We start from the raw sequence: 20,547 nt of genomic DNA on the forward strand, positions 1-20,547 counted from the left end.
ACAAGTGACTGAGCTGGAATTTAAATGCCACATACTGAATGACTACACTCTACTCAGAGGAGCCCTTCCTTAGGCATTGATATGTTTCTCTTGTAATCTTAAAAGAACAAAGAAGAATTTCTTTTTACTCAACTGAAGGCATGGATTATGGTGTCTGGAAATAAATATTAAATAAATGAACTCCTCTATTTCCTCACTTTAATTTTAAATTCCCTGAAGATGAGTTTATCAGTCAGGATTTTTCATATGGTAAGAGAAAAACCAATTTAAACTGGCCTAAATTAAGAAAAAGTGGGGTACTCCCTGGCTGCTTCAAACACTCCCTCAAGGAGACAAAATGGCTGCTGTGATTACAGACCTCACATCTTCCCACCATATCACTCAGGGACGAGACCATGACTTTTGGCTTTATTTCCTAGAATCCTCAGTAAAAATCCCTTTCTGTTGTTTTGGCTATCAGTTTTGCATTCACAGCTGAAACACTGCAGTCAAGGTTATGGAGAAGAGTAATTGGTTTAAGACGATTAGGTTTCCACCAAAATCACAGAGCTGAGGGTATCAGGAGAGAGAGGGTGGAGACTTCCCAAAGTCTTGTTAAATTTTCCAAGGGTTAGGGAAAGGAAGGATTGGGGAGTTATTGTTTAGTGGGTACAGAGTTTCTGTTTGGGATGATGAAAAATTCTGGAAACAGATGGGGGTGATGGTAGTACAACATTGTGGGTGTACTTAATGCCACTGTATTGTACACTTAAAAACGGTTAAAATGGAAAATTTTATGTTATATATGTTTTGTCACAAAAACTAATTTAAAAAAAAAATAGCTTTCTTAATATGTTTCACTTCCATGCCAGCCAAGGCCAGTTCGTGTTTCATCCCCAAAGTGCCCTTTTGCCATTGAAAATAGCCCTTGGGAGCCCTCCCTAACCACTGAACCAGTGCCAAGGGCAAGAAAAGGTACCTGCCAAGTGTCAACAGAGAATTATGTTCGGATTGTACAGAACACTGACTTGTGACCGGGCTCAGGAAACACGGTGCTATTCATGGGAGCTGAGAGCCCTTATCTTCAACTGCCAGAGATTTCACACAGGGAGATAATTAAGGTCAAATCACTTACTGGTGGTTTGAATAGGGGAAAAAATAGTGGGCTTTTTAAGTAACATATTTTTTTCGTGGCCTTTTTAGTGTACACAGGAAGGGAATAAGTTCTAGTGGGGGTAAGCTGACAGATATAAACAGGGAATGAGCTGCAGAGTCTTTCTGTTCTCCTGTGACTCTGTGTAGTTAGGTACATACCCAGAAGTCTCAGCAAAACTTCCAGAGTGCACCGAGTTCTTTTCCTCTGACAGCTACAACACAGGTGAGCAGATTGCCCTGTGATAAAAGCCACTCGGTGGCATCCTCTCTCCAGCAAGCAGAAAAGCAGGTAGCTTCCTGCCACCTAGCTGCAAGGTGAGTTCCCAGTAGTTTGATGTTCTGAGTAGCTGTAGTTTAAAAACAATGAATTCACATACATTATGGCCAGCATCAAGCTCAGAACGATTTTATCCTGCCTGCCTTTGTGCAGCTAAGCTGGAAAATGTGGGCTGTGACACACTGTAGCAGAAAAGGAACAAATTTGCATGTCACTGGGTTGGAAGAGCTCTTTGACTGTCAGAGAGACCCGAGGAGGCTGTCAGGCGCTGGCAGACAACAGCACCAGGACGCACCAGATCTCCGCTCTGGACGGCTGACAGCAAACGATTTTGAGTCAGCACAGGATCAAAGAGTTGGGACTGCCTCAAGGAAAAGTGTTAAAAACACAAAGACGCCCGCATCTTGATAAGAGCACCTGGCTGAAAAGAGAAATGCACAGAAAGGAAGAAAAACGACCTTGAGTCTATAAAATGTTAACAAGCCTCAGAATTGTAAAATGCCTGAAAGGAAAAGAAAATGTTCAGCTCAAATCAGAGTTTCAGAGCCGAAAAGGTTGGAAGTTATGTGTTGGCCACAACTGAAGAGGAGAAAGTGGTACAGTACTGCTCGGATTATGACTGAGATTACATTTCTGTTTTCAAGGCTGATCATTCGCTTGAGTTACTTGTGAGACAAAGTATCCACACGTGTGGCTTAGCTGAGCATCACTCCTTGGTGTGTAACGCAAGATTTTTGAAATACAAATATTCTTTTAAGAAGGAAAAAGCTGATTAGTAGCAACAGTCAAGACAAAACTCTCCCCCCCCCCTTTTTTTTTAAACCAGGAAAACAAGGTTTATTCAAGTAGCAAAGAATCGTAATTTGGGACGTACAACTATGGGAAATCACATGCAAGTCCCCAAAACTTGCCTTTTTTAAAGAAGCAGAAATATTAGAAATGAGACTTTAAGTAGAAATATAAATAATAAATTTGCTGCTTTGGAAATTAAGTTTTCAGCAAAGTGTGCCACATAATAACATATTTATCAATAGGGAGTAAATGAATGATTCTCCTCCGGGGAAGACTGCAGCATTCTAAGTGTCTTGAATCTGATTTCCCCATTTCTGCTTTGAGGATTTTTTTTTTTTTTTCCTTTTCCCTACTCACCATAAAAACAGCTACTGTCACCATGTCTGGAATCCCCATTCAGAGAGAACCACCAGAGAAAGAGAATAACAGATAGAGCCAGCTGGAAAATTTGAGCCCCAATTTTTTCACTTAAACAAAACCTCTCAGAATAAACAAACAAATGCCTTGCCTGTTTCCCCCCTCTAATCTTTACCTGGGTATACATACTAGAAGAAAGAGCTTCACAAAAACTAGATAGAGACCATGTTTTCTTTATTATTTGAGATTCTTTATCTTTTCAATCACCTAATATAAGATAAGCCACTGTGGGCACCCAAGTAAACATTTGCTTTTGGTACCACCATGGCAATAGTCCCATCTTGAAAAGTGAATTTTCCACAGTAAAGGACATTTTCTGACACTGCTCACACCCACACCCAAATTCAGATATTTATATCTGATTTCAATTCACTGATCCAGTATTTTTTCTAAAAACTTTACCGAAATTTACCACCTTCTCAGTAACAGTTTTTTCTTTTATTTAATTTTATTTATTTATTTATTTATTTATTTATTTATTTATATTTTTGGCTGCGTTGGGTCTTCACTGTTGCACACAGGCTTTCTCTAGTTGTGGCTAGCGGGGGCTATTGCTGTGGCCTCTCTTGTTGCGGAGCACGGGCTCTAGGCACGAGGACTTTAGTAGTTGCAGCACGTGGGCTCAGTAGTTGTGGCTCGTGGGCTCTAGAGTGCAGGCTCAGTAGTTGTGGCTCATGGGCCTAGTTGCTCTGCGGCATGTGGGATCTTCCCAGACCAGGGCTCGAACCCGTGTCCCCTGCATTGGCAGGAGGATTCTTAACCACTGCGCCACCAGGGAAGCCCTCAATAACTGTTTTTAGTTGAAAAAGAAATAGTCCCTATCTCCAGCTGCAGTATGATCATATAAATAATATTTGACTAAATTATACCCTCTGTGTATCTGACAAGCATAAAAGAGTTTTGCCCAGTGGCCTGAAATGTTCCCCCAGATTTTTATGGCTTGCAGGGGAACATTTAACATTTCAAAGTACGTTAGAAAGGAAAGTCTAAGAGCTTTAATTATATGATTACCTTGCCTGCACAGGAAATCATTTCCTTCTAAATATTGTGCTTTATCTGTTCTGATTTTTGAACTGATGGCAAGTCTTCTAGCATTTGTTTTTTTCTCTGACCCCAGGCAATTAACCACGGTAGAGGAAAATAGCTATAAGAACTTTACCAAAATTGTGCGATTTTCTAATAAAACACAAGAGGGCAGGTTTTGCTTTATTGTGAGCCTAATTCCTCTCAATCAAAATGGTCATTTGTGCTCATTACAAATTCAGAAACACCCAGTAACATACAAAGTGAATGAGTAATCAGAGTGTCTACTCTGACAGTGAAATCTCTAGTATTTTAATAAAAAGGGACAAGTTTAAGCTTCTCTCAGTTATGTTTGGGAGACACTGTGACAGTTTTAGCTTTGTTATAAACCAGCAAAGGAGCAGAGGATGGCTAGAAGAAAGGACCAAATTCCGTCATATTACATCCAAGAATTCTGGCTTGAATCAATGTGGGAAATAACATAAGTGGGTTAATGGTTTCTGCCAAATAGAAATTCTGTTAGTGATAATATGCAGAGCATTCAGGCCTTGAATAAGAAGCTTGTGTGTTTGTTTGTTTTGTTTAGTTTTCAAAAATTTTATACTATTGCTCACAATTTTCTTGTGTGTTGTTTTCAAGCTTTCATTAAACTACCTACCCAAGTATAATTAAATTCACAGGAATTATTTTCATCTTGAACTGCCATTATAAGTAAAGTATCATGTCATCTTTGAGAATTTCTTAAGTTTCACCAATGGGTCCATCCATGTAAGAAAGGCACTGATTTTGCCTCGCTAAATCATTTGCCCACTAACTCCTTCCATGGAAACAAGGCTTTTAAGACATCAGATGGTGGAAGGCCCTATAATGATACTGTGAGGTCTTAACTTTCTACCCTTGTCTGTATAAATGGTAGAATTAGTGCCTACCAATGGTGGGGAAAAGATACACCCAAGAAGAAAATATGGCTGAAAAGTAGCCCCTCGTATTAGGTTGTATGGAGTAAAATTCTATCTGGCATAGGTACAACTCAGAATCTGAAAGATAGGTTGCTATTCATTTCATGGCAGGGATACAAGACCCCATTATCTTATGTTTTATCCAGTACATGTCAAAACATATGCCAGAAGCCCTGAATGAAAAGTTCTACTTTGAGATTAGTTTATTCATTCAAAAAATATTTACAGAGTACTCAGGATGAGCAAGGCCCTGGAGAAATAGGAAGAGTTGGGTTTTGCCACTGCATTGAAGAGAGTAGCTATCTCCCACTGAGGGGGTAGGGGGTAGGGTGGGGAAGGTGAATTGGCTCTTTTATGTGCCTGTATCAATTAACCACCACCATTTTCTAAGTATTTACTTAAAGTGCTTTGATACAATGGCACTGGAGCTGTACAGAGAGCTGTACAACCTGACCTCTGGAAGCTTCAAGTCTAGAAGTGGAAGCGAATGCCATGTAACCATTACCTCTATTGGCTCTAATTTCCTTCTTCTGGGCGTCTCCAACAAGCTGACTGAGCTGGAAGGCTCTCTCGGAGGAGCCTGCCTCCCTGTACAGTGACTTCAAGTGGCTTCCCTGCTCACCCCCCACTCCAATTTCAGTCTTTAGACTGTAGGGACATCAGAGGTGACTCTTTACCTGGGAAAAGGGGTAGTATCTCCTTTTCCTGCCTGTATCATAGAGAGCTAGGAAGTAGCAGTTGCTTAGAAACTCAATAGAAAGTAGAAACACCAGCTTATTTAAGGACTTCTTTTTTATTTAATGGAAGTATAATTGATATAAAATATTACACAACTTACAGGTATACAATATAGTGATTCAGAATTTTTCAAGGTTATACTCTATTTAGAGTTATTATAAAATATTGGCTGTATTCCCTGTGTTGTACAATATATCCTTGTAGCTCATTTCATACCTAATAATTTGTACCTCTTAATCCCCTACTTCTGTCTTGCCCTTCCTCCCTTCCCTCTCCCCATTGGTAACCACTAGTTTGTTCTCTATATCTGTGAGTCTGCTTCTTTTTTGTTCTCTATATCTGTGAGTCTGCTTCTTTTTTGTTTCATTCACTACTTTATTGTGTTTTATATTCAAAGTATAAGTGATATCATAGAGTATTTGTCTTTCTCTGTCTGACTTATTTCACTTAGCATAATGCTGTCTAAGTTTAAGGACTTATTTTCAAAAGTGAAGTAGCTATTATGTATTTTATGTATATATCGAGTGCCAAAAGACGGGAATTGATGTTCACAAATTAAAAAACAATAGCCCCCAACAGATGAACAATAATCTGCAAAACAATATTTATTTTTATTTTCCTCTTTAGTAAGTTTTCTACTTCTTGTTAATGTGAGATTAGAATTATTCATTAGGATTATTATAATTAGCAATGTTAAATCCTAAGCAAGACACAAATTTATGTCAAAGAATTTTAGAATTAGAAGAGAATTTAATTCACAAAGGAAAGATGTTATTGGATTTCATTTCACTTTTGAATGTTAGCTTTTAAAAAGCGTTTCTTTTAAAATCATAATTCATATACACACAATTTTTCTAATACTACAGATAGAAGCATATAAAGCAATCTGTTCATTTTCTTCAAGGTTGAATATTTCCCCCCATCATTGAGACGTATGGCTGTACAATGCTGAGTGATATTTTCTGAGTTTATCTGCATAGTATTCACTGTAAGTAAATACCAACTTTTTACTCTACAGGTTTATTCTACCTTTAGATTTGCTGAAAGGCAGTCATCATTGATTTATTGTAATGTTAGAAAATGCTAGAAAATTTTATTCCTCTAATATGAACTACAAAATTAGGAAACTATTTCTCTTAGGAAGGCATCATAAAACATAGTATTTATGAAAAGTTGCACACACTATAGTTAAAAGGAGCTAAGTATAAATGGTTAGTCTTTATTTCTGCTGCAGATAGATCTTGCTTTTAAACAAATCTTATGAGAATATGATGTATGAAAATTCTGATATACTCGAAGGATAAGCTAGAGGTGGTTATGTGCTTTATAGAATTATTCATAATAGTTCATCCATAAAAAGTAATTTCCCCTGGCGCTTTTAATGTATAATTGATTTATACACAACTTTTCAGGAACATACCTACCATGCACACTTATATCTTCATCTTAAGATATTTCTCTTTGGGTTTAAAAACAGGATGTAAAAATGTGTTCCCCAACAACCTTGAGTTCAGAACATAAACCTGCCAGAGTGGACCATGTTAGTAACACATTGCTGAATTTTCCATGAATTCTATTAAAGGGAGGCATTGAGATTTATGCATGTGGCGCTGGTTAAAGAGGTCCAAGCAGGGCTTCACCCCGTGAAGGACTCTGGGCTGTCTTGATTCTCCTCTGCTGAGCCTACTCTCAGATATACTTTATGAGACTCACTCAAATTCAGTTCAGATTGAACTCTGTCCATTTCTCTGGCTTCTGCAGTCTTAGTCCAGGGGATAACACTGGATATTGGTAAATCTTGCACCCTCTAGCCCCGCCATATGGAGAAGGCTCTAGGGTGCTCTTAACCCCCCTTCTTTACACACATCCATTCCAGTAGAGAGGAGCTGCAGTGAGTGGACAGAAGGGCCACCTCTGTGGCTTCCCTCCTCCTGCACGGATGCCAGATATGAACAGATGAAACTGCCTTAAGATCTCAAAAACCATTAACTCCTCAGAAGGAGGGATCATCTTGATACGTCTAAACATTTTCGTAAAGACTGCCTCGTTCTTATCTCTCATAATCTGATGATTACTTAGTGGGTCATAACCATTTAATTCTGAATTGTCGTATTTTGTATGGATGGTTTGCTTTTAAATGATAAGACTCGATTAGCATTTGTAAGTAACGTCAGTACAGGGCAGCATTAATGAATTAAAAGTCAACTCTTAAAAATAAGCCAAATGCATGAATAAGTTTTCATCTGAGGCTCCCTAGCAAAGGAATTGGTTTGGGGTCAGCCAAATGAGACCTCAGAGCAATGGAACACTCAAATTGTCTCATGTTCAGGATGATAGGCTCACCAGCCTTCTCCAGTCAGACTTTCCTGGAAAGAGTTACTCTGTATTAGTTAATAAGTTCAAAACAGTATATTAATCAACCAGATTAATTTAAACTAATTTAATCCCTCATCTATTCGTTTACCACTATAGGATCAATGTTTATTCAGCTATTGACTCTGGGGATAGCTCTGCTGTTAAGAACTGCAGACTCTTTATAAACTCTGTAAAGTCTAATTTATAAAAGAGAACCAAATTGATCATTCATTCATTCATTCTCCATCCTGTATGGAAAATAAGGCCTATTTTCATCTTCAAGGCCATTTTAAAGACTGGGGAGAACAAGAGAAAAGAAAAAGAAGCCGCAGGAAGATGATCAGGAAGGCACCTAAAATCATGGATGTTTATACCTAAAAGAGACCTTGGAGACTCGTGTAGCACCTGCACCTTCCTGCCCCCATCCCTTTACAAATGAAGATGCGTGGGCTGAGAAAGATTTAACCATGATCTTGTCCAGCTCTCAAATTACACTGACCTGCAAATTTCAATGAATCCACTCTATCGATTTTTGGAGGTGCTCTCAGAACACGAGGAGGCTTAATCAATATGGGGAATTATTAATAAGTACCACCAATCATCATCAGCTCTACCTTTGTTTGATGGTAGAGACACCCTCAAGGACTTTAGCTTGTTTGTTAGATAAACAGAGCGAACCAGAAACTACAGCTAAGCATCTTCTGTATTTGGGATCATCCCACAACAGGAGGAGCTATGCCAAAGATCTTCAAGGCAAGGAAAAGCAGTGAGGATTCGTTTGCTCACTGTCAGGGTCAGAACTAAGCCTTGGCCAGCCTCTTCTCTAGGGTAAGGCGTGAGCATCTAGGCTTCTTCTGTGTATCTCTTGTTGCTTAATTGTGTCTCCATTAAGGGTGCATATCCTTTTCGAAGTCTTCTATATTGAAGGAAAATCAGCAGTGCAAAAAGAGCAACCAAGACCACCAGCATCCCCATAACCACTGAGAGGGTTGTGGTCCAATCTGAAGTTTCTTCAACTGAAATTAAAGCAGAAGAGAAGGGTCTATGATTGGGATTTTCATCGGCTGAATGAATACTCTTAGAAAAGGGAAGAATAAACCTATTATTAGCCTTTCACATGCACTTTTGTTGATAAAGCAAAACTACACTAGCCGGAATAAAATTTATCTTCTCCTTCCTTACCAACTATTTATCATATCCACAATTGTTTTTCTGGAGGAAGTGGGAAATGGCATTCCATTATTTGAATGTAGATTATTGCATTTTAAAAATTTCTTACGATAAATACTTACACAGAATAAACCCTCCAATGAAGTATATAACTACTTTTGTGAGTTAGAAACACATTTGTAAAAATGCATGCTAAAATGGTATCTGGGGAACTGCAAAATATACAACATTCAGGTCTAGAAATTCTTCTATTGTCTCTACCTTTTTCATGGGGTGATAAGTGAGTAAGACAAATGAGATTGGCTATTATAACAGGAGACATTCAATAGCAAGAGCAGAAGGAATTTGGACCCATTTAAATAGTTGTGAATAAAATCTGAGTCATCACATGATAAATCCAATCCTCTATTCAAATATATTTTATAAGCACTTTTCCACAAAATTAATGGATTTCATTTTTTGTTGTTTCCTTAAAAATTATCATATCCTTGGCCAGCTGTTCTTAAATTCAGTTTCTCTGCACTGGGTTCTTGTTCTATACTCTACACTTCTCTAGATGTAAGATTGTCCTTCTAGTTATTTCCTTCCAATCCCACAGAGGACCCTGACTCATCACAGTGGGGTTTCTCCAAGAGGATTTTAATTTGTCTCTTCCTGCAACAATCCGGCAGGATCTATTGCCCTCCTCATCTTCTTAAAGCACAGATTTTTTTTCTGTCATTTCTTGGTTCAGGAGCCAAAAATGATTGCCTTTGTTATTGTCCGAACTCCTCTGCCTAGCTTTTTTTTAGTTACTTATTTTTTTTTAATTGTGGGAAAATACACATTACATATATTTTACCACCTTAACCATTTTTAAGTTAAGTTCCGTGACATTAAATACATTCACATTGTTGTGCAGTCATCACTACCATCCACCCACAGAACTTTTTTCTCTTGCAAAACCGAAATAGTAATTCCCCAATTCTCCATTCCCTCCCAGCCCCTGGCAACAACCATCCTACTTTCTGTCTCTATGAATTTGACTACTCTAGGCACCTCATAGAAGTGGAATCCTAGTTTTGTCCTTTTGTGACTGGTTTATTTAACTTAGCATAAGGTCTTCAAGATTCACCCATGTTACAGCATGTGGCGGGATTTCCTTCCTTTTTTAAGACTGAATAATATCCCATTGTATGTATCGCCCACATTTTTTTTATCCATTCATCTGGCAGTGGGCACTTGGGCGGCTTCCACCTTTGTCTGTTGTGAATAACGCTGCTATGGCCAGAGGTGTACAAATATCTCATTACTTGCCTTCAATTCTTTGAGGGTATATATATGCCCAGAAGCAGAATTGCTGGATCGTGTGGTAATTCTACATTTAATTTTTTGAGGGGCTGCCATATTGTTTTCCACAGAGCCTACGCTAACATTCCCACCAGCAGTGCACGAGGATTCCATTTTCTCCACATTCTCATCAACACTTGTTACTTTCTGCTTTCTGGGTAGTAACCCTCTTAATGGGTGTAGAGTGGCATCTCCTTGTGGTTTTTGCCCAGCTTTTAAAGCGCTCAGTAACCAGGCCCTTCTCTCAAATCCAACTTTAATTCACAGTTATCTACCCAAGCCTTCCACTACAACCAGACCTTCTTCTCAGGGTCCTCTATATAGACTATATGTGTCTTTCACAGCCCTGTTCCCTGCCCTTCTTCAATCTAAAATGCTCCCTTCTTTCCCCCTCACTTACCTAAGACCTACCATCTCTTTAATCTAGTTCAAGACCCAGCTCCTTTCCCAAATCCCTCTCTCCCTTCTCCAACCTTTTGTTATAGTTATGTCTCCCCAGGCAGGATTGTAAATTTCTTTGTCAAACCAATAAATGAATGTAATTTGTATCTTCTAATGAGTTAGTGCATTCTAGGCATATTTAGACTCTTGGTCTGTACCTGTTAATTGGCTGATGTCAGAGGACATGGAAGCACGGTCAAAATGCACATTCCAAACTTTCTGATTATTATTATGTTCAATCCCAGAGAAAAGAGAAAAGTTTCAAAGAGATATCCTTAGCTGATCAAAGAACGGAAACTTCAAATCAGTAAGGGGAACAAGCTGCAGTAGATGTAGAACTGGAAGGAAAAACAAAGGACACGGCCCAGGGTCTGAAAGGCTTTGAAAGTTAGAGAGAGGCAGAGAGAGAGATACGTGACCTCAGAAATCATCTTGATTACTTTGCAGGCTGAGATTTAGGGAAGACAAAATAGACACCAATGGGGAAACGCCACCAGCAGATAGGCCGTATGTTTTTCAGCTTCTTGACAAATTTAGAGATTTTTAAAATTGTTTTACCTTCCTTTCTCAACCTGCCCTAAGATTCTTTAAATGGCACATGGCGCTATACTGGGGCCTGGGCAAATAAAAAAATATATGTCCCTACATAACACTTATCAAAATATCCTCCCATATTTTGAACCAGGTGGGAAAGCTAACAAAAAACCTACAACTTAAAAACATGACTTCAAAAAATTCATTAAAAAAAAAAAATGTACACATGAAGCCCCGTGCAGCCCAATCTATTGGCAGGCCATTGTCATCTTCACAAACCCATTCAGCAGGTGTGGTACTGGCTAACTGGGGGGAAAAAAAAAAATTGGTCTACTTACAAACTGATGCAGGGGTATAAGACAAACAGACAACAACAGCCTGTCTTTAAAATTTTGATAGTGTATTCATCATAGATTTTTTTGCATTAATTTGGGTTTTTGAGACTATTACTCCTTAGCTCAGTTACTGAGTTTTTGGCCTGCCCTTGAACTTCGTGCCTGAGGCAGGTGCTGCATCTCCCTCACCATTAGCCCAGCCTTACCTTCAGGTCTTGCTAGTTCCCATCCGTAGGTGGCTAGTGCGTTTTGATTTTATTGCTTAGGCATTTCAAACCACGGCCAGCTTTCAATTAATTCAAGTAGAATTATCAAATCGGGTGTAGATACTTTCCCTGTGAAATAAGTTCTCTTAACAACTTTTAATTTTCTAAAACAAGAGTCATCCAACCAGTCCCTTTTCTGATGTTTAATTGGTAGTTTAAAGGTTCATTTTGGTAAATATAGATACTCTATAAAATTGCCAATACACTTAACTAGACCTGAGTACTTCAATGTAAGGCCGGAGCTTACACTAAAAAGAAAGGAAAAAGGAAAGAAAGCTTCTTTAGAAGATGAACGAATCACGCATTTAGAAGTTGCATTAGTTACCTGGCAGATCAATGGCATAGCTATAGCCAAGCTGGTCTGCAGTTAAAAAGAGTTCCTCATTAGTCACCGGAGGGAAGAAAGGAACCATGTTATACATCCGATTGTGACCAATGGGTGCCAGCTCCTGAGGCCAGGCATCTGCAGGGGGATTGAATCTTTTCATCCACTCGTCAAAAACGGCATCAGTAAAGGAATGAAGGACCTGCAAGACAGTTGAACACGGTGTTAACATTGATAGGTCTGTTCCAATCAGACCAATCTGACTGCAACTTCCTCTAGAATGAAATGGGGTTGGTTCTTCTTGACATCAGGAACTTCTTGGTGACATACCCACTGGCATTTTTAGTGAAGTTTCCAAGGCTGTATGGAATATCTCTCCAAACAGGATTATAAACCCCTTTGTTAAGACAAATGAAAGTTCACGTTGCAGATTTAACATTGGTTTAGGAATATGTGAGGCCTTCAGCAAATGCATGTTAATTATTAGGTTCAGAAAAAAAGGCAAGTGTGATGAGATATATAGTGTAGTCAATATTCAGATGCTTTGGTTTTAACAAGAGAGAAAGGAAACGTGTTTACCAGTATTATAATACAAATGGATAGTTTTTTTAAAAAAGACAGAAAGAAAAGAAAAGAAAAAAGAAAGAAAGAAAACATCCAAAATGGGTGTTCAAATTTTTCTCACCAGGAACACCCTTCTATGTGCTCATTTTATAACCCTATCGTCTGAATTCTCAGTGTTACGCCAGCAAAAGTCTAAAAACATTGTAATGTGCATAGCGTTCAGTTTTATTTTCTCAAGGAAGCTAAGTCCTTTTCAAATACAGCAATTATTACATGTTTTAAAATATTAACAGCAAAATTCCACATCTACAGTCCTGATTTTGCAGCAGGACGTAAATGTGAGAGGTCAGCCCAGGTGGTTAGAGGTTCTCTTTCATTCCTAGACTGTCGTTCAGGGAGCCCAGGGGTCCTGTCTGCTTTTCCTTCCCTGCTGTGTCCCCAGGGCCTGTCAACCCAGGGTTTGTTGCAAGGGGGATGGGGGACACTTATTTCAATAAATACTTGTTAAATGAATTCGTTTACCAATTTACCAATTATAGAGCTGGTCAAATTATACTATAACTTGTTATTTGTTTATCAATTTCCCCTAACAAGACCCCTAACTCCTAAAAGCCAGAGATAAGGCCTTTTCATCTTTGAAGTTTCAGGCTTAGCATACAACTCGGACAGAGTTGATGCTTAATAAGTTTCTGTTAGCTGATGAGAGTGCCATGCAAATTAGTTTTATATTTTGTACAATTCAGCCAAACAGGCCTCTTTCTAGCAAGTGCTATTTCCCTCTGTCTGCAATCCTGTTCCTTCTGTTTTCTGGCATCAGAGTCTTTCAAGACAAACTCAGTGGTCCCTGTACTGAGACATCTTCCCTGACTGCCCTCAGTCTGAATTCTTAGTCCTTTGCACTTCTTACCCTTTTAATTGCATCGCCCTTCTGGCTTGTATTACTGTTGTTTATTTAGTAGATAATAGTTTCAAATCTTACCCAAGGTTCCTTGTAGTTAGTTCACCCATTCAGGCAACAGTGAGAGCTTTCTACATTCAGGATAGTAAAAAGAATCAAGTGATTTACGGAGGGGATTTTTTTCCTGAATGGATTTTTAAAGTTCATGGCAGAGACAATCATGTTAAAAATCAAAACATCAAATCGTAAGACGTGGGCTTTCACAGAGAGAAAGGATTTTCTGAGTTCTGAAATCTTGGCTTTGCGTAACAAACTTTCAACCCCGGAGGAATAAAGGCATAGAGTTTATCGCATGAGCAACAACTTTAGAAGAACACATGATAATGCTAGTGACCAATGTTTCCCACAAGTAGAGTTCAGGAACAGTTCATCTTTGAGAAGGGGCCTCAGCCCTGGAAAAGGAGCGAAGTGTTAGTTGTTGGTGTGGGTCCCTGAAAACAATACCACATGCCCTAAATCCTGGAAACTCCACATAAGGTTAAGAGGTTCCCAGAGAGGGCAATTGTGCTTCCTTCTCCAGGTGTAGCCTCGGGAACCTGCCAGCCTCAAACAGGAGTTTTGCCTCAAGCATGGAGCCCAAGCAATAGATGTACAATGTCTAAGGGTAGCAAGCACTGTGGGTTGCTTACCCAATAGCCTTTCTCTGCTTCTTCCACAGTAACTTCCTTTGTGTTTGGGGTGAAACAATGTATCATGTTATCCATGAGATTTAACTGCAAGTCACTGGATAGGACTTCTAGGACATCTCCTTAAAGGTGGTTGTCTCCCTTAAAAGTGTCCCCTTTTCCTTTTCCATCTCTCCTTGCTGCTTCCTGGTACATGGATGTGATGGCTGAAGCTGCAGCAGCCATCTTAGCAGCTAACAAGCAAAGTTAAGAAAAGAAGCCACTCACCAAGGATGGTAAAAGAGAAAGACAGAAGGTGTTCATGATGACTATGGAGCTACTATACCAGCCCTGGACTGCCTGCCACTGGAGGTCTTTTACACAAAGAGAAAAATAAACCTCTTTTTTGTTTAGGCTTCTGTAATTTTGGTTTTCTGTTTTAAGCAGCTGAACCAAATGCTAAGTGATACACAGAAAAAGGGGTGTACCAGAATGTATTTTCCAAGAAAGGCCATACAGCATATCTTGAACTTTTAGATACTGTCTGAGTTCAAGTGAGAGATCAAATTGTGATTTATGAAAAGAAGTAAGAGACTCTCAGGGCATAGAAAGATGCAGATTCAATGCTGTAATAGGTAAATAACCGGGTGAAAGCACTAGAATTCACCCAGCACAAAGTGTAAATAATTAAGGAGGGGACAACACTCTAAAGCAATTCATAATTTGGAGAGATAAAAGAACAGGGGAAGAGTAAGAAGGAGAGATTATAGGTCTCAGAAGGGTTGTTAAACCTTATACAATAAAAGCTCTAGTAGGAACTACACACAGAGTACCCAATTTACAGAATGTAGTTAAAAAAAAAAAAAAAAAAGGCCAGTGTGTGCCAAGAAGATGCAAAAAAGGCAACAGACAAAATGCTGTGAGCAACAATGTATCCAGAGGCTAGAAAGAGAAGTAGTGCAACCTGGAGACTCGGTATTTTTGATGAAGTTGTGAACATTATTCCTAAACGAAATACCCTGAATTGCTCTTGAGAAACTAATAGTATGTTTGTTGGACACAGGTTGAAAATAAGCAAAGTTAATATCTCTGTAAAGGCCAAATTGTAATTTGACGATAATAAATAAAAACAAAACAAAGTAAAAGTAAACTGTTGTTGACTTATATCTGCTATAGAGATTCATAGTTATATTTTGGCATTAATAATTGAGTGCTTCAGAAATGAGGTCGCAAATTTTGGTATAAAATTTATTCTATCTTGTTCCAACAAAGTGTGGATAGGTACAGGAAGAAAAAAAGAAACCACTAAATTTCAATTTGCGAGGCAGTACTGAAGAAAATGTGATTACATGGGTTTTCAAGGTAAAAATTTTTAAATGTAACCCTTGCAGAAGAAAGCAACTGATCAACAAATGTTGTGCTTACAGGCATAAAGAAACTTAATAAAGTACAGGGAAAGCATGCATATCTTTCTCAAGATCATTGGAGGATAAAGTTACTACCAAACTTAACCTTCATTTAAACGGCTGCAAATTCAGATTCCGGCCACATGGAATCTCGTGGTGACAAGAGAAGGGTATCTGTGCCTGGAGGAAGATCACTATCGAAACCTGAGGCTGACTGAAAAGACATCTGTACCTCACCAAACACCAGCTCACTGCGGTTTTCACCACCTGAGTTCATGTATTACTATCCAGAGGATGTCCTTCATAATCAGAGTGGATCTTATTGTGGTAACATGATGATGCTCTGGTCCTCTAAGAATTCATATCTGAGCATTTAAAAGTCACATGATAGACACACAGTTCCATATGAGGAGCTCTAATCTAAAACCTAAGTTAGAAGTCACAAGTAAAAAGTTGGGTCCGAATTTCTAAATGAGAGAATTCCTAGTGGTAACTCCTAAAAAAATAGTTAACCATGCTTGTTATTTTATGGTATCAATAATATTTATTTATTCTTGCCTTGTTCTGTCAAGGATCTGAAGCAGTGTATAGTCAAGATGTTGGTTTTACATACCTAAATAAGCCATATGTAATAGGCATGAAATAGTTACACAACACCCAACTTCTACTTAGCTGACTAAGCTCTCCCACAGGGACCTGAGTACTCCATAGACAGCACATTCAGTGAGAGAGAGAAGAAACAACCAGAGAAAATGGGCATTTGAATAATAATAGTCTCCTGGGCAGTGCTCAGCCCGGATGGTGTGTGTTTCCCATTTTGCTATAATTTTCTCTCCCTATCCTTTTCTACCCACTCTCTCGTTGCATCCTGAGCAGACAGAATAGAAGGTGTTTTTCAGGCATTTCGGAGGAGTTACATAGGGAAAGCACCCTTTCTGCACAAAAGATTTGTATAATAGCATTGGATACAAAATATACATATGTATACATAAAATTATACAGTATACACTGTATATAAGATATGATAGCATGCATATAAGAAGAGATATCAAGAGCATTAGGAACTCAGTTGCTATACCCTTGAGGAAGAAAGCTTGTAGTTTAAGCATTAAATTTTGAACAAATGCAAACAGAGAACACAGGAGAGTTCTGCTATTAGTATGTCAATTTAAAAGATGCGATGTATGCCGAACTGCATACATCATAGGCGGACAATACAGGTTGAAAAGAGAGGCCCAGGGTGATGTTAGAAGAGATTCTAGAGAAGAACTGAGATACTCCCAGGCCATTCAAGACTAAGGGACCACCAAAGCTCTAGGAGAGAGGAACTCAAATGAATGCTAGAACCATCTTAGATTTGTATATAAATTATGGTTTGCTGTTATACTACTTAATTCATCAATAATGAAGCGTATATAGTTCATCCCTTAGTTACAGGTTTAGTTCTTCTCAGTACAGTATGTGTTTATCCTTATAAAGTCTAGAGTTGAAAAAGAACCCCTTCAGCTCCATTTAGCCATTTAGCATGTGTAAGTTAAAAATCAAACCATCCCTACAAATTATTGTGTATAAAATCAGCCACAAGGATATATTGTACAGCACAGGGAATATAGCCAATGTTTTAAAATAACTATAAGCGAAATATAACCTTTAAAAATTGTGAATCACTATATTGTACACCTGTAACTTATATAATATTGTACATCAACTATACCTCAATCAAAAAAAGAGTAAATAAGAGTATATCACAATAGTATGTGATACACACTTCAGTCAAGAGTATTCCTTGTACCTAATTCAATATTATTAGAGCTTTTCAATTAAAAATAAAATAAGATAAAATAAAACCACCCAGACTGAGCCTATAGAAACCCTGCCACCCTGGGAGCTCCTGCCCAGGCAGGTGACCAGCCACCCTGTCTGGCACCTGAGCTCTTGTAAAATTCACCAAGATGTTATGCTACTCAGGAATCAGTGGATGTCTATCATCTCAGTTATTTAAAAATACATATATTAAATAAGTAAATGTGGCATTTTAAAGTCATGAATCCTTACTCATGACAAAACCAATGCCCTATCTTTTCAAAAGTCAAGGGAAATTATTCAGACCTGCCTCACCAATTAGTGTTAATTCCTATCAACATGATCTAACAGGACAATGTGTCCTCAGCTATAATGACAGCAACTGTGAAGTGATCAAATTAGAATTGTCTAAACTGACAAGAGGCAAAATTGTAGCTGGAAGACTCCACGTGGGGAAATGTTTGAGGAGAAAACTTTTCTTATAATCTCTGCTCAGACACTTACTAGTTCATCTGATGTTGTACTCACCTCTTAGCCTCTCTGAACTTTATTTTCCCCATATTTAAAATGAGGAGAGTTGTTTACCAGACACAGTTTGTGAACTTAAAGAATTATGTTTGCATGGCATCTAGTGTAGGGACACATTAATAGATGCTCAATAATTTATTGCACATCAACTAAGTACTAACCACTAAAGAACCTAACCACTGTTCCGGAGATTGGATATTGTATCAATGATCACATTAGCTTCCCTTAAGCTAGTGAAATCTAGAAAATACATCTTTATATGAACAGAGTATTAGGTTTCCAAGAAAAATAAAATATCAAAAGAGGATGTTGTATTTGTTACTAACTTACATAGAGAATAAATCATTTAACTAATTCTCTTAAGAACCTTTAGTTTTTTTGCTCTTCCCAGAAGTCATTATCCTACATGAACAGACAGATCACAGAGAAGGAAATGCAAATGGTTCTTTAAATATGTGAAAAGATGTTGAACTTCACTTAGAAGAAAAGAAATGAAAATTAAATTCACTGAAATATTTTCACTTACCAGATTGGCAGAGATGAAAAAGTGTAATAACATACCATATTAATGAGAAAGAGTGGGGGAATTGTCCCTCTGCTACATAGCTGGTCAGAGAAAAAAATCATTCAACCTCCCAGAGGGCAATTTGGCAACATCTATCAAAATTTCAAATGCATTTATTTAACTTCTGAGCCCATGATTCTATCCTCTTGACTTATCCTACATGTTCATTTATTGCTGTATTGTTTGTAAAGCAAAAGATTAGAAACCACCTAAACATCCATCAGTAGGAGACCAATTTCAGGAAAAATTCATGCTATAGAATACCATGCGGCCTTAAAAAAAAAAGGGTTTAGAATAGGTAAAACAAACAAACAAATGAAAGAGTAAAACAAAGTCACAAAAGTGTCTATAGTATGCTGCCATCTGTATAAAAAAGAGAAATATTATACATAAATATGTGTGCTTGTATATCTATAAAATATATCTGGAAGAATAGGGGAAAATGGGAATGGATAGCTGAGAGATGGTATTGACACAGGGACTTCATTTTGTGCCTTTTACATTTGAACCTCTTATAATGTTATAAATTTTCTTAATTAAAAAATTTAGGAAACTATGTAACAACCTAAAAATGTGTGCATTATATTGGCAACTGTATAAACATATAAGAATATGAAACAAAATAAGCAGAAATATTGAAATGAAATTATGGACATCTAAAAACTTTTTTGCCAATATTTCTGCAATTATAAATCATTAAACCATGAATACATTTAAAATTGACATAAAACAATGTTATTTTAATTAATCAAGATATTACTCTATGACTTTTTAAGAAAGATAAATATAATAGACCCATTTTTAAGTGCTTTGCTCTTGATGGGAGAAAAGCAACGTCCTATATACTTCTTTTGGAAAATTTCAACTGAACTCATACTAACTCAGAAGTATTTTATATTTGCTACTATGACCTATTAATTTTAGTAATTTTATTGCAGCCTAGAAAAGTAGAGTCAGATAAGGTCTTACAGGCTTAACTTAGTGTAATCCATTAGATCTTTGTTTTTAGAAACTCATTTTCTCTTTTCTAGCTTTATATTCTTAAATTCCTTTCTTATCCAAATGATTGTCATTGTTAAGAAATACAAATAAACAACAAGGTTTTACTGTATACCACAGGGAACTATATTCAACATCTTGTAATAATCTAATAACCTATAATAACTATAATGGAAAAGAATCTGAAAAAGAATATATATACATATACATACAATATTGTGTTAGTTTCAGGTGTGAAGTAAAGTGATTCAGTTACATATATAATATACACAATATTATATGTAAATAAATTGACTATAGCTTAATAAAAAAAGAAAGAAAGAAATACAAATGGCAATAAGGCTGCTTGTATGTCTTAATTCCATTTAGAATTTCAGCATATAAGGTGAAGAATAGACACATGAGCTATTCAGTGAGTACTAACCATGCAACCTATGAATCCCCTAGCTACTGTGGAATTGAAAGAATTACAACTTGCCAAATGTAACTTTCTAGGAGGATAATATCCAAATACACTTTAAGAATATTATCTTTAGGAATTGGGAAGAAAGTTACTAGTCTCTAACATAGTTTCTTTTGTGGCAGTTAACTATTTAACTTTATAGTCTATTGGTTTCCCTCTTTTTTTTCTTTTCTAGGTTATATCTACATTTAATATTGAAAACAGAACTACTTAGCATTCCTGTGACCTAATCTTATTTTCCATGATAAATGTGTGCATTTCCTTCAATTACCTTAAAATTAGAATTTCAGAGATTGGTTCAGAGTTTTTCCTGCATTTTAGCATTATACCTTCTTATACTCATTATTGCAATCACATACAACTTTGTACTTCTCTTGCTTGAAGAGATTTCAGAAAAATAAATTTAATAAATGTTATATGCAATGTTTTTGCATAAACTGACTCATGAATTTGAAATTCCAGAAGCTATAACTCTGTTAACTTAAGTGCTTTAACCTGGCTTTCAATACCGTTGAAGCTGAATTGGCTTCAATATGAAACTCTTTGTAAACAGCCTAAAGT

General features: G+C 37.4%; 1 protein-coding gene across 1 annotated transcript in view; it reads right to left on the reverse strand.

Moving 5' to 3' along the window:
- Positions 1–5,927: 5,927 nt before the first annotated feature.
- DCT (dopachrome tautomerase) overlaps positions 5,928–20,547 on the reverse strand; it is a 33,504-nt gene continuing 18,884 nt past the window's right edge. The window contains exons 7-8 of the mRNA XM_082366028.1: positions 12,096–12,297; positions 5,928–8,711 (exon numbers count right to left, since the gene is read on the reverse strand). Coding sequence (XP_082222154.1) covers positions 8,539–8,711; positions 12,096–12,297 — 375 coding nt within the window. The 3' untranslated portion in view covers positions 5,928–8,538. The remainder of the gene's footprint in view (positions 8,712–12,095; positions 12,298–20,547) is intronic.

This window comes from Balaenoptera borealis (genome assembly GCF_965194805.1).
Source record: "Balaenoptera borealis genome assembly, chromosome: 18".
NCBI classification, from domain to species: Eukaryota; Metazoa; Chordata; class Mammalia; order Artiodactyla; family Balaenopteridae; genus Balaenoptera; species Balaenoptera borealis.